The sequence below is a fragment of the Pterocles gutturalis genome, unplaced genomic scaffold, assembly GCF_000699245.1.
Source record: "Pterocles gutturalis isolate BGI_N339 unplaced genomic scaffold, ASM69924v1 scaffold30460, whole genome shotgun sequence".
Taxonomy (NCBI): Eukaryota; Metazoa; Chordata; class Aves; order Pterocliformes; family Pteroclidae; genus Pterocles; species Pterocles gutturalis.
The window spans coordinates 14,085-26,714 of record NW_010146793.1 but is presented as its reverse complement, the minus strand read 5'-3'; the positions used below and the strand labels follow the sequence as shown (position 1 = coordinate 26,714).

Here is a 12,630-nt window from a genome sequence, read left to right as displayed (position 1 = left end):
GGGGCTGGGCACGGCCCTGCCTGCCCCTCTTGCTGCCTTGGAGCTGGTGGAGTGCTGCCAGCGGGAGGGAGAAATATCAGCCCCCGTGAGCAGGCCGCAGGATGGGAGCCCCGTTGGTGGGCACCTTCATCCCGATGTGCGGGATCAGGGCTGGGTGCTGCAGCAGCTGGAGCACATCTCACCTTCTGGGTGGTTTTAATGCCCCGGTGAAGCTCAGCCCTAAATGCAGAAGTGAACCAGTTGCTGCCTCTTTCTCTGCCCTGCTCTCTATCAGCTGTCCCCATCCATATCTGACACCCTTCAAAGCAGCCGTCCCAAGCAATTCATTTTCGCCTTTATTTTTTGTGGATTTAGTTATCTGAAGGCCTTTTGTACCTGTCATTTGCTTTGCAGAGTTAACATGTTTCTTTCCAGCGGAGAGGGTGTGTCGGTTAGATGAAGCCACGTGTTTCTGTGGGACTTTAAACTTGCGAGTGTGGCATTTCTTCCAGTCACATGTAACTCAGTGTACATGCTCCCTTAGAAACACAATCTGTTGGTGCAGGTATGTGTGGCGACATAAAGGGATTTCTGTCTTGATTGTGCTTAATTATTTAAAACACAGATGTGATGCTTTTGAACCAATGTCAAAGTGTACAAGGGAGTGATTACTTTATCTCCTTTGCTTTCTGTGGATGTCGTAGTCATGTCTGAGAAAGACAGCGGTGAAAATCTGAAAGAAGAAATGTCTTGCAAAGATGAAAACAAACAGAAAGTAGAGGAACTTGGCTATGCTGACAGCAATGAAGAGAGAGAGCAAGAGCTTGAGCCTGTGCCTATGACTCGGAAAAGACCTGAACCCAAACCTCCAAGCCAGCCTGCTGCCACAGAAGGGCCTGCAGTTGAAACACCTGAGGTATGTTCCTGTGTGAGCTCTGAACAACAAGACTTCACATTTCATGGCTTTGGGCACAGAAGAATTCTGAGCTTCAGCCCCACTCCTTTTCTGAAGCTGCATTGCTGTTTATCTGAAAAGAAAAGCTCCACAAAAGTTACACGTCACAGACTGGTTGTGTTCCTCCCCTCACCATAATACCTGCATTAGTCTCTTCTGCTTTTCTTCATTAAAGGTCTCAGATTCTCCTGCTGCGGTTCAGACAGGATGGGGGTATTGGGGAAGCTGGGGGAAATCTCTTCTGTCAACTGCATCTGCTACTGTAGCTACTGTAGGTAAGGCCCTTCCTGGTATTTGATAAGTATTTTAACCATACTTCATGTCTCAAGCTAGTGCTTTTGACCTTGTTTCTCCAGAAGGAGGTTTCTGTTATAGAAACAATTATTGGAAAAATACCAAGAGAATTTTTCAAGTAATGGGGAAAACTTGTGCCAAAAGATACAGTGAGATTAAGGAGATATGCACAGCCAAAACTACTTGCAAGTTTTTAAAGTGTTTGCATAATTTTCAGCTGGTATTTTAAACTGGTATTCAGCAGGTATTTACAACTTGATTTAAAAGCTGAGATGAAACCTGAGTTCGTTACATTGGTAAGCAAGCTGGATAGTAGGTTTTAGTGCTGGGTAAACTGTCTTGAACAGGAGGAATCCAGAATAATAAAAGCCAATAATGCAGCCCTAATCCTGTTTCTGTTCTGGTTTCTATTGTATCTCATGGTTAAAGTAATACTGCTCTCTTCTTTAGGTCAAGGTATTTCAAATGTCATAGAAAAAGCAGAAACAACCCTTGGGATCCCTAGTCCTAGCGAAATCTCCTCAGAGACTAGCGATGCTACAAGAGGTCAGTTTTTACTGCATAAGAACAACACTGAAACATTTTTCATAACATAATTGGACCCAAAATAACATCACCTTACCCTGCACCTTGCGTATTGAGGTAGCTATTGGTGTGCTAAAATAATACTCTATTGCTTACTTCTGTTAGTTCTGAAAAGTACGTAGGAAAATAATCCCGATTCTAGCCCTGCTCCTGGCTGATACTTGGTTTTTGTTGATTTTCTCCACTTTGCAGCTGACAGGATCTTTTTTTGGGAGTGAGGAAGTTAATTTTCTGTCTTCTAATGCAGGAAGCGAGAATCCTGGTGCTAGCAGCACAGATGCGTTTGATGATGGCGGTTCCTTTCCTATTGCTGGGGCTCTTGGAGTTTTATCAACCATCTCTACTGCTGTCCAAAGCACAGTGAGTGAGTTGGGAATGCAGAAGATAATGAGTTTAAGAAAGTGTTGGGGTTTTTGCCTTTCGTCTGAAACATCATAAGAGGAAGCTTTTAATTTTAACTTTTGTGGGATGAACAGTGAGAAACTGTTTCAGTCTTCAGACAACCTTTATCCTGTGCCTTGCTTCTAACTGGCACTTAATGTGTAAGTTGCCTTGAATTTTGATAGTTCTGTATTAAATGTTGATACATTAAAAAAAAACCCAAATCTGGACTGTGTAAATGGGACTTTTTTTTTTTGTTAAAAAAGACCGTGTGGTGCATGCATTCCATGCACGTCACGCGTGCACTGTTATCTCTGCTCCCTTCCTTTAGAGTATTCAGGTAAATGCAGGGTCAGACTCATTCCTGGGATATTTCCACTGATTTCCACAGAACTGTCTAGAGATTAAATCCATTCTCCTCTTCCAAAACTTCTGTGGAAACTGTCCCAAATTGCTTGGAAATCAGCTTGCTCCTGTGACCATGAGAAATGCACTTCAAAGGAGCCCATTACCCTTAGAAACTGTGCTTTTGTCATCTGCTGTCTTGTCAATTTTCCTGTGAATCTGAAAGAGCCGCAGATGGAAAGCTTGCTTCTACTTTTAAGGCTTGAACCAAGAGTTAGCAACCAAAACCCACAGGTCAAGTGTTTTCTGATTGGAAGGATGAGAACTAAATACTTCAATGTTCTGAGAACCAGCTTGTTCACAAAATAAAAATGTAGTTCCCATCAGATTGCTGCAGCTGTCTGAGAGCTATATTAAACTGTTGGATGATAGAGTATTGTGGCTCTTGCCATGTTCTTCTGCTGTCTTTGTGTTGATTAGGGTTAAATTTTAGGGTGACAAGGACCAATTGGGCTTTTTTTGTGAGTGTCTGGCATAACATTGCTGGTATAAATCCCCTATTTCAATTTCTTCATTTGTATAATCTTCTGCAAGTTTTACGCATTGTCTGTATGTCTGCATCTAAATCTGATTCCTAGGGAAAAAGTGTTATTAGTGGAGGTCTGGATGCTTTGGAATTCATCGGAAAAAAGACAATGGATGTAATAGCTGAGGGAGACCCTGGATTCAAAAAAACAAAGGGCCTGATGAACAGAAACTCTACGTTATCTCAGGTATGGCAGTTACGTATCAGCTCCTCATTGGTTTCTCTCATTCCTTCTCCCTTCTTCTGTGGTTTTGTCATTAAGCAACCATTTACTATTGAACCAAAAGCCACCTCCTCCCAGATTCTGTGTTTTCTTGCACTGACCTGAGTCCTCTGCTTTTCTTTTTCAGGTCTTACGAGAGGCAAAGGAGAAAGAAGAGCAGCAGACAGCTACTGAGGTTACCATGGCTACAGAGAAGAAAGCCCATTATGGGTTACTGTTTGATGAGTTTCAGGGTCTTTCGCACCTGGAGGCCTTAGAGATGCTTTCCAGAGAGAGTGAATCAAAGGTAATGGCCTTGAGCAATTTGCCTTCTATTTTGAGTTCAGCTGAGCAGGGAAAAAATATTAGAAATATATGTATATCCATGTAAAATCAGGTGCTCAGAACTTGCTATAAAATGATTGATTACACAACTTCAGCCCCTGCATTATGATCTGGTGTTTACCTGAGAGCATTGTTTCTTCTCTGCAGCCCCTAGAGCCATGCTCATTACCCAGCTGGCCTCGGTTCCTGCATGTCTTCAACAGTGTTTCCCAAGTAACTCTCTCGTGTCATGCCCACTTGTTTGCTGCCTTGGTCTAGAGAAGATGAGAGTATTGTAACCACAGCAGAGATTGTCCTCTCTGTTTTGGGGCACGGAGGAGGGCAGATCAGCATGCAATTTCAGAAGTAATTAACTTTTTTATTAAAGAAAGTATTTGAATAACTTCTCAAGAATCAAGAATCTGAAGAATCAAAATCAAGAATATTATCTAATGAGACTTCTGAAATAGGTCTTTTCCCTTTCATCCTTCTTGTAGGAAAATACCACTTTCTCATTAATATCAGTCTGTGATGTTTTCACATGCGTTGTAAACCAGTGCTGCATCTTCCATCCTGTTTCTTGTTGGATTTATGATTCTCTCTTTGGCTGTGCTGCCCCTAACTAGGTGAAATCGGTTCTAAATGCGCTCTCTGGAGACGAGCTGGACACACTGAAGGAGGAAATGGAGGAACTCAAAGAGGCATTTTCTTTACCTGAATTCTTTGAAGAAGAAGAGGAAGAAAAGAAGGGTAAGAGAGCCCTGGGTTCTGGGAGGAGAAGCTGGTCCTCAATTAAATTCTCAGTGTAGAACCAATCAGCCCTGAGATCCCTAGCGATGGGCATGATGCCAAAGTTAAGTTATTCTTTAGCTGGATGCTTAATCCTAAAGCTGTCTGTGGCCAGGAGCATGACACTTAGCAATACCCTTCATCTCTGGAAAGCTGCTGTGCATTAATTCTGTATCAGGAACGATTTCTTGCCAGAGCAGGATTAGAGTTGCTTGAGTCCTGGGCGGTTCATACAACCGACCTTGAGCCAAGATGCAAATTCAAAGAAATGCTGGGTTCCCCTGACCATGAGGGAAAGACACTGAATAGAGTTGTCCAACCTGTGGGAAGGCAAAAAGCCTCTTTATTTATTTTTTAAAAGAGAGTTAGCCACACAAACCAAAAGACTCAGAGGTGCCTCCATATGCAAGAGCCATGTGATTCTTGTGGATTATGCAGATTTAAATGTAAATTTCTTGCATTGCTTTTACCCAAATGGCTCATCAGGGAGGGCTTACACACCTGCACTTGCTATCATTTAACATTTAATGTATCTTTTATATTTGCACATGATGGATCTCACAGCCTTCCACCCACTGTTAACATCTGCCCTGCCTTATATAGTAGGAGAACCATGGACTCTAAGTGGTATTTCGGATTCTCCAAGGTGATGTGCAAGTTAGTGCATTATAAAATGCTGCCTGAAAAAAAGGGGAATTACCTTTGCTACAAAACCAGAATTGAAACAGCAAAAGCTAACCTTCTGGCACTGGTGTCTCTACCTTTTCAGAACTTACCTAATAAATTGTATTTAAGAAGACCAGGTCTGATGCATAAGAATGACTATGATTCAAAGAGAAATAAAGGAAAGAGTTGACAGACTTGTGCAGAACTAGAAGTGCTGCTTATTTCTGTATCTGTCCTTTGTGTGGACGCTTTAACCTTTCCTGTCCTTTAGGAGATGAGGAGTTCACAAAAGAAGTAACAGAGTTGTTTTCAGAATTGCACATCTCCTCAAAGCCTGACAAACTGATCACGGTGAGTTATTTCCCATCTTCTAAAAGCTAGAGATTCCTCACAGGAAGTGCTTCCCAGTCCTGCTTTGCTAGTGAAAATATCAAAGGCATGAAAACAAGCTGTGTTTTAGATCTTTTGACAATGGCAGGCAAAAGAGATGAGCCTTTTCCTTTGACTTTATGGGGCAAAATCATGTTCTGTAATGTCTTTGGCTCTGAATCAGTAGACACCTGTTTGCCTTTGTCCTGTCACTGGGCAGTGATAAGTGGTGGCACAGATAACCGGGAGCAGTAAGCCTTCAGCCACCACAGTGAAATCAACCTACAGCTGCGAATTGAAGCCTTCCTCTTGGTGCAAAGCAACTGGCTTCACTATGTCCAGAAGTTGGTATGCAGAAGAATCGCCTTTCTTGCCTTCATTTCACTACCCTTCAGATCCACCAAGTGGCAGCAGCATTCTGCCGACAGGTTTTTAAAACACTTCTGTTAGTCATGGTCTTGCTGGTAAACTCCAGCACCTGGTACTAAAGAAATGAGTGCCCTCAACTCCATCAGTGCAGCCAACCCTCTACAAAGTCCTGAAGGCACTAGGATAATTTGTCCTGGTTCTTCTCACCAGCTCAGGAGCTGTAGCTGTTTCCTTCCTCTAGAGAGATCCAATACTCCATGTTTTGTGGTGTGCAGGGGGGCTTCGTCCCAGTCATAAAATAATATGATGCATCTTCATACAGGTGAGGACCTCTGCTCATGAATGGATAGCACGATTCAACAGTAGTCTTCCTAAAGAAGAAAAAGAGAGTGAAGGAAACCAAGAAGTGGAATCTGGAGGTGGTGACCATGATGCTAAAAAATCAGTAGAGGTGAGTGAGTAGTGAAGGAAGAGAATATCTGACTGCAGAGTGTTTGACTGGCTGCTAAGTTACAGTTGTGACTCCCAGAGTTTATGGGTTTCTATTTCTGTGCAGATTCTGAGGTCTGAAAGGGCAGTGTAGTGATAGTACATTGTGGGATTCACTTATTTGAAATAATAAAAGCTGCTAGATTTTGTATGGTATGGCAAGTCTTTTTAACTCTTGCAGGATATTCATGCATTTGCCATAAGAAGCCTGGCTGAACTGACAGCATGCTCTATTGAAATGTTTCACAAAACTGCAGCTTTGTTTCTACATGGTCAGAAACAAGAGGTGACAGCCACAGACAGAGCCAAGTCCCTTTCACAGTGAGTTCATCTTTTAGTAAATGAGCAGCATATAATTACTTACATATTGATTAAACTGTGTAATAATTCTTTGCAAATCCATGAGATGCAGGGCTCTTAAATTCTGCATGTGTTCAAAGATTCAATGGGTGGCATCGTGATCTTCCAGCAGAATTCAACTGTCTCTTCCTTTTTCCATCTTAAAGACATTCCTTGATAAGAAGGAGGAAACCTCACTTGAAAGCTTTTGTGTAGCCAAGAAGGATGTTTGCCTTAAGCTTGTGCTAGTTAGTAGCTAGAAATTTAAAATATGACAAAGCAGTTGTATAAAAGTGATTCTTAATTACCTCTTTGTTAATCATTTAGTACATTAGGTACGTGATATTGTAAAATTACTGCAACTAATTAGTAGACTGGTCTTACTAATAATGCATAACACAAGATTTTTCTTTTATGTCAGGACATACTTGGCAAGTGTATGAAATATGCAGTACTTTCTAATTCAGAAAATGACACTTGTCAGTAAAAGAAAAGGCAAGTTAGTACTGTTCCTTCTTGAATGGATGTGTCTGTCCTCTGAATGCTGTTTCAGATCTTCAGCTTTAATTATTTATTTTTCCATCTTTCCCCTTCCTGATTTGTTTGTGGAAATTCTGGAACTTTATACACTGTTTATATGCTCTGTAGCAATTTTGGTTTAATTTAGCTTTATATGTATGGAAACAAGGTATTGGTGTGTTAAAGGAATGCTAAAAGAAAGTTGTTCTTATAGACTGTGTTTACTACATGATTTCCCCACTCTTCTTCCACAGAATGACGATTGTGTTGTGTAAAGAACTCTCAACTTTCTCTAAAGAGTTCGCTACGTGCTTAACAACTGCAGGGGTAAGAGTTACACCCTAGTTCTTAGGAATGAGATGTGATAAGTTGATTACAGCCTTGAGATCTTCACCGTGAAGTGGTTTTTGTGTCTGCACATTTAAATATGCAGTTTTTTGCTCTGTGAACTGATGTAGGTCTGTGTTCCTCAAACTGTGACAGCTGAATGTATGCTGAGCTATTGAATGCCTCCTGCTGCATTCAGCCTGGCACAGAGCGGGGGTGGGAACTGGTTCTGGCAGTATTAAGGAAACAAGAAGAAAATAAGGTTTGTGATCATGTTATAGATTTTTCCAAAACACTCAGGTGTTACTGAAGATAATAGCATTATCTGTAAATGCTCCAGTTGTCCCCAGTTCATTTGAAGATATAATGTGTATGTTCATGTATGGCTTGTGTTTGGCATATGCGAGTTACTTTGTTCTTATTTGCATGCTGCAAGGCAGGTCCTCTGCAGCTTGTGACTTAGCTTTCCTATAGTCAAGGGAGCAATGGTGATTTTAAACTTCCTGAGGATTTAGCTTTATCTTGCTCGAAGAAATGTGATCAAACTTTCAATCAGGATAATATATGTCTGATCTCTGCAGGTCAAAGAGAAAGCAGATGTGCTTAATCCCTTAATCACTGGAGTGTTTTTGGAGGTCAGTTATGGTAAAATTAAAACTTTAAGCTAATACTTAAAAATAGATATACTGTTTTTTTTCCACTTCAGTATCCTTATGCATGCAGAGTTCTCTAACCCCTGGTCTAAGATTCTGCTTACCTATCTAATAACTTAAAAGTTTTAATAAATGTCTGTAGATATGCACAAGAGAGGAGTTACTTAGTGAAGAATGAGCCGTATGTGGTCTCAGCTGACAGTTATGATGGGTCAGAAGACATTAAATTCAGCAGTCTGGATTTCTAGAATTTAAATGCCCAAAGTCAAACCTTAGACAGGTTCAGAAATTAGCATGCGAGAGTCCCAACACTTCCTAGCTGTTAAGTTGGTTCTCAATGCTTGTAGACTTGTGAGGTGCGGTAGGAAATGGGTGTTTCCTGTTGGTGTGTTTTTCCTTCCTGCCACAGTATGCTTGTGCTTCACGTTGAAATAAATTCTTCTCATCTGTTATCGAAATCAGTATCCTACATTTGGATTGCACCTGATCTTGTTTGGCAGTTTTTAAGCCAGTTAGTTTTTTGCCTAGTGGCATAAAGCCACTTAAAAACTTAATATTAAATTGATTTCTAGAATGAAGTCTTAAAAAATCCAACAAGCACTAGGCTTCTGTTTCTTATGTGCATTAATCAATGCTGTTTGAATGTATATGTGGTTAGTAAGGCTGATTGGTAGCGTAATTATTCATGTGTGTATTTCGATTTTTGTTTTCATAGGCTTCAAACAGTGCTTCCTATATCCAAGATGCCTTCCAGCTCCTGCTGCCTGTACTGCAGATCTCTCTTATTGAGGCTAGAACGGAACTATCGCAGCAATAAAAATCCTTCTAATTAAGAACTTTCTGACCTTCCCACTTCATAGTTTCCATGCTGGAGAATGATGTAATGGCTCTTATTAAAGAGGAAAAGATTAACTCTGATCGCTGCTGCTGCGAGAATGGTGATTAAATGCAGTCTGGCAATGACAGCTCTTACAGCACATTGTGAGATGTGATTAGCATAGTCCAGGCTGGTGGACAACGTGACAGACTTAAACTGCAGATTGCTTCTCTGTTTTCTTGGACTGTCTGTATCTTTTAGCTGAAATCCCTCTGCTGTATGTGTTAACAAGCTCTTCGGAGAAGCTCTCTGGACTGTGAAGACAATGCTGGAGAAACGAGGAGCAGCTGGCTAGTTAGAGAGTTAGCTAAAATTGTGGTGTGATTTTTAAGTCAGGGAGACATAATTGGGTTCCTGATAGCTCTGCGTTGGTGTTGAAGTGAATATTGGACAGGAAATGCAAGAGAAGGCAAATATTTATGGCTATGAACCTCACAGTCCTCGTCCGGAAAGAATAGAGCAGAGGGGATTCCTTATCAAGCTGTTGTTGCTGAAGAGAAGCCCCGGCTTCCTGTAGATGTCTGTTAGTGACTCGGGGCTGTGGGAAGGGAACTCTCAGTAGGGTGCTGGTTCTCATTCTCTTGCAGAGTGCTTGTGTCAGCACGAGCTGGGAAAACACTGGTCTGGCCCTAAGAATGTGGGTACTTTGCTTTATAGCAATAAATAAGAACTGGCTAAAAGGGATTGATTTGTGTTTGGGTTCTTTAATGAGAGAATTTAGCAGGAGGACTCCCCTTTTTCAGTGCAGCTTGACATGTCAGCCACAGACTGTTCACAAGCTCAGACACTGCTTTTCTCCCGTTTCTGTGTAAAAGCTCTATAATGCAATGCTCCTTCTTCTTGGAAGGTATATTAAAGTAGGGGGAGAGGAAGCAATTTGGCTCTGTTAGCAGGAGTCCTAATTTGTCTCAGAAGCTGCTCCACATATGGTATCTGTTTCTTTGTGCTGTGAAAGTTCCCTGCTTTATTCCTTTTTGCAATTTCTACCTTTTGAGCCTGCCCATTGGGAGGGAGCAGCCTCTGTTGGAATCACAAGAGCAGAAATGCACAGCTGAAACAGCACTTGAAAAGTCCAGAATAGCTAACCAGAGGTGAGCGAGTGTCACACCTGCCTCTCTACTTGCTCATTGGTAACAATGATGCTCAAATCCCATTTTGAAAATCCTCTGGGTTTTAGCAAGTCTTGCACATTTCTGCTGTACTGAAGGCTTAACATTGCTCTATTTGTGCAGCAGAGAAGTGTTTTTATTATTAGAATACCTTTTGGCTAATGTTGCTCTGATTTTATGAATATGGAAAAAGCCTTGCCTTAGTCCTGGTTAGGCTGGTCAGATCTCTAAAGGGAGAGGTTTTTTTTTAAAAAAAAAACAACTCTGTATTTTTTTCTTTTTTATGTTGATAGCATTATTAAAGAAAGGCTTTGTTTTGACAACCATTTCAGTTAAGTCCTATCAGGATAGGAATGGGCATGAATGAAATGAGAAGAAAGAACTGGCCCTGACTGGTTTGTGGGGCAGGGCTGGGTGCTGCTCTGGGGCCAGGACAGCTGGGGCTTTTCTCACGGCAGGCTACTGTCTCATAGGAAAGAGAGCTCTGAACCCAGGCTGGGGAGTGGGAGTTCCCACAGCCAGGCTCCCAGTTGCTGCCTCGGTGCAAAATGGCAGCTTTGCTCCTGCCGCAAAGACAAAATTTACAGAAATGTCAGAGGAGAAGAAGTAAAGATAACGAGGTTTTATGAAGCAGCAGCTGCTTTTCTTGCAGATAAATTCTACTGACCTTCAGTGCTTTAGTGTAGAGTAATTTAATAATTAAAGAAAATGAGGTGTGTTTTGTTTTTTTTTTTTTTAATGCAGACAGTAATTCTTTCAGTCATATCCCCACCTGGATTTTGTTATAGCAGCCAATAATCGGCCATGCACCAGCTTCACTGGTGTGCCAGTGCAAGCACTGCAATAGAGAGCCAACAAAAACAGTTCCACAGTTGCTGAAATCTTCCCACCCAAAGGATTCATCAGAATTCAGCATCCAACTGTCTGGAGGTCTTATTGCTTGGCCTTGCCTTGCACATGAACCTAATGACTGCTGGCAGTAATTTGAGCACTTCTGGTAGTGTTTGGGGAGGTGAGAGGTGGCTGAGAATAGAGTTAGCCAAGATGCTGGCAGTGACTTGGAGGGGGGAAAAAAGCCTTCCACAATTATTTTCTTTCCTTGGGAGAGATTCTGTTACTTGCAGCTGTAAGAGCTGCTTCCTAGCAGCTGCTGTGGAAAGGTTTAAAATATAAAAAAGGCTCGGTCTTCCCAGTGGACTTCAGGACTTCCTCCCAGCCCTTGCCCAATCAGCTTCCCAGGGACTCGTTTTTCATTATTAAAACACCCGCGTTCAGTAGCAGCAAAACCTCTGACACAGGTGTGATGAGCAGTTATCCTCGTTTGGAAGAAGCAGCAGATCCATTTCCACTGGTGGCCCTGAGCAAGGGGACAGCTGTCCCAGGTCACCTGCAGCACACATTAAATTGCCTGACTCAGAGGCAGGAAGGGGAGGAGAGTGCTGGCATTTCTCTCCCCACTGTGCACCCTGGATCCTAAACAAATAGCGGTCTAGGATGATGGGATTTAAGCAGAGATGGGTCTTCTGTAGCCAAAGGCTCCTTGGCACTGAAATAGAGGACATAAGGGCTCAGTACTGTGCTAATTAATGTTTTCTGGGAGTTTCGCTAGTCCCTCGCAGCTCTGCACTTTGACAGCAGCACAGAGGTGGCCACATGCAGGTGTTTTGGGCACTGGCTGGCTGGTTGCTTTCCTTCTTTTCCAGCTTTGTGCCGGCTGCAGGGTGAGAGCAGAGCCCGCGCAGCACATGGGCTGGAACCAAGACATGGCTGCAGCTGCCACCCTCTGCTGTCCTGCTCGATGGTGGCAGCCAGCCCTGTGCTGGGGAGTCCCTGGGAGCTGTGTCCCTGGGGTGATGCTTTGTGTCCCCAAGTCCAGGGAGTGGTGGCAGGGCTGTCCCCTGGGCTGCTCTAACTGGCGGATGCTGCAGGCTTAGGTCCCTCGAGCCTGGCTGGGGCTGACAGGGAGCGAGCAATGAGGTCATCAGTTAAAAATAAAATTGAACGTGGTGTTTGTGAGGGAGGATCCTCTGAAGGTGGCAGGGGCTGCTCGGAGGAGTGGGGTTGGATGCCAGCCAGTCCTGACACCCAACAGCCATGCCGGATCCGTTCCAGGGTCCCGCACTGTGCACGTCTCCACCGAGCTCCTGTGCTGCACCCCGAGTTCCCCAGCTGTGCCGACCTGGCGGCTGTGTCACACAGGGACAGGCGGTCGTTCACTCTGAGACTGAGCGCTGGCCACCAGCGGTTCCCCAAATGATTTCTGCGTGAGCTGAAGCGTCTCTGCTAGGAAGCCCCACCGCTACTGATTGTAAAATCAGCAGCAACAGGCACGCTGCCACCAGCTTTGCTGAGCTGCTCCAGGGCTTATCAACCCTTGCCGTTAAAACCTGTCCCTTATTTCTGATTTAAATCTGCTGATGGAACTCTTGATCTGCATTTGAGGCTGGTGCAGGCTCTGGTGGAGGATGCCTGG

General features: G+C 43.1%; 1 protein-coding gene across 1 annotated transcript; it reads left to right on the top strand.

Annotated features, from left to right (window-relative positions):
* Positions 1-685: 685 nt before the first annotated feature.
* Positions 686-9,723, top strand: FAM114A2 (family with sequence similarity 114, member A2). The gene is made up of 13 exons (XM_010085874.1): positions 686-895; positions 1,110-1,209; positions 1,679-1,774; positions 2,061-2,173; positions 3,178-3,312; positions 3,476-3,634; positions 4,278-4,401; positions 5,378-5,457; positions 6,167-6,295; positions 6,515-6,654; positions 7,446-7,518; positions 8,100-8,153; positions 8,887-9,723. Exons 1-13 carry the CDS (start codon positions 686-688, stop codon positions 8,986-8,988), a joined length of 1,515 nt encoding a protein of 504 aa, XP_010084176.1. The 3' UTR covers positions 8,989-9,723.
* Positions 9,724-12,630: the final 2,907 nt, after the last annotated feature.

Bases quoted from the DNA above. Each gene is read 5' to 3' on its own strand.
- FAM114A2 (XM_010085874.1), top strand. From the start codon at position 686: ATGTCTGAGAAAGACAGCGGTGAAAATCTGAAAGAAGAAATGTCTTGC. The intron at 3,313-3,475 runs GTATGGCAGTTA...TTTCTTTTTCAG, and splicing joins GAAACTCTACGTTATCTCAG to GTCTTACGAGAGGCAAAGGA. The intron at 4,402-5,377 runs GTAAGAGAGCCC...CCTGTCCTTTAG, and splicing joins AGAAGAGGAAGAAAAGAAGG to GAGATGAGGAGTTCACAAAA.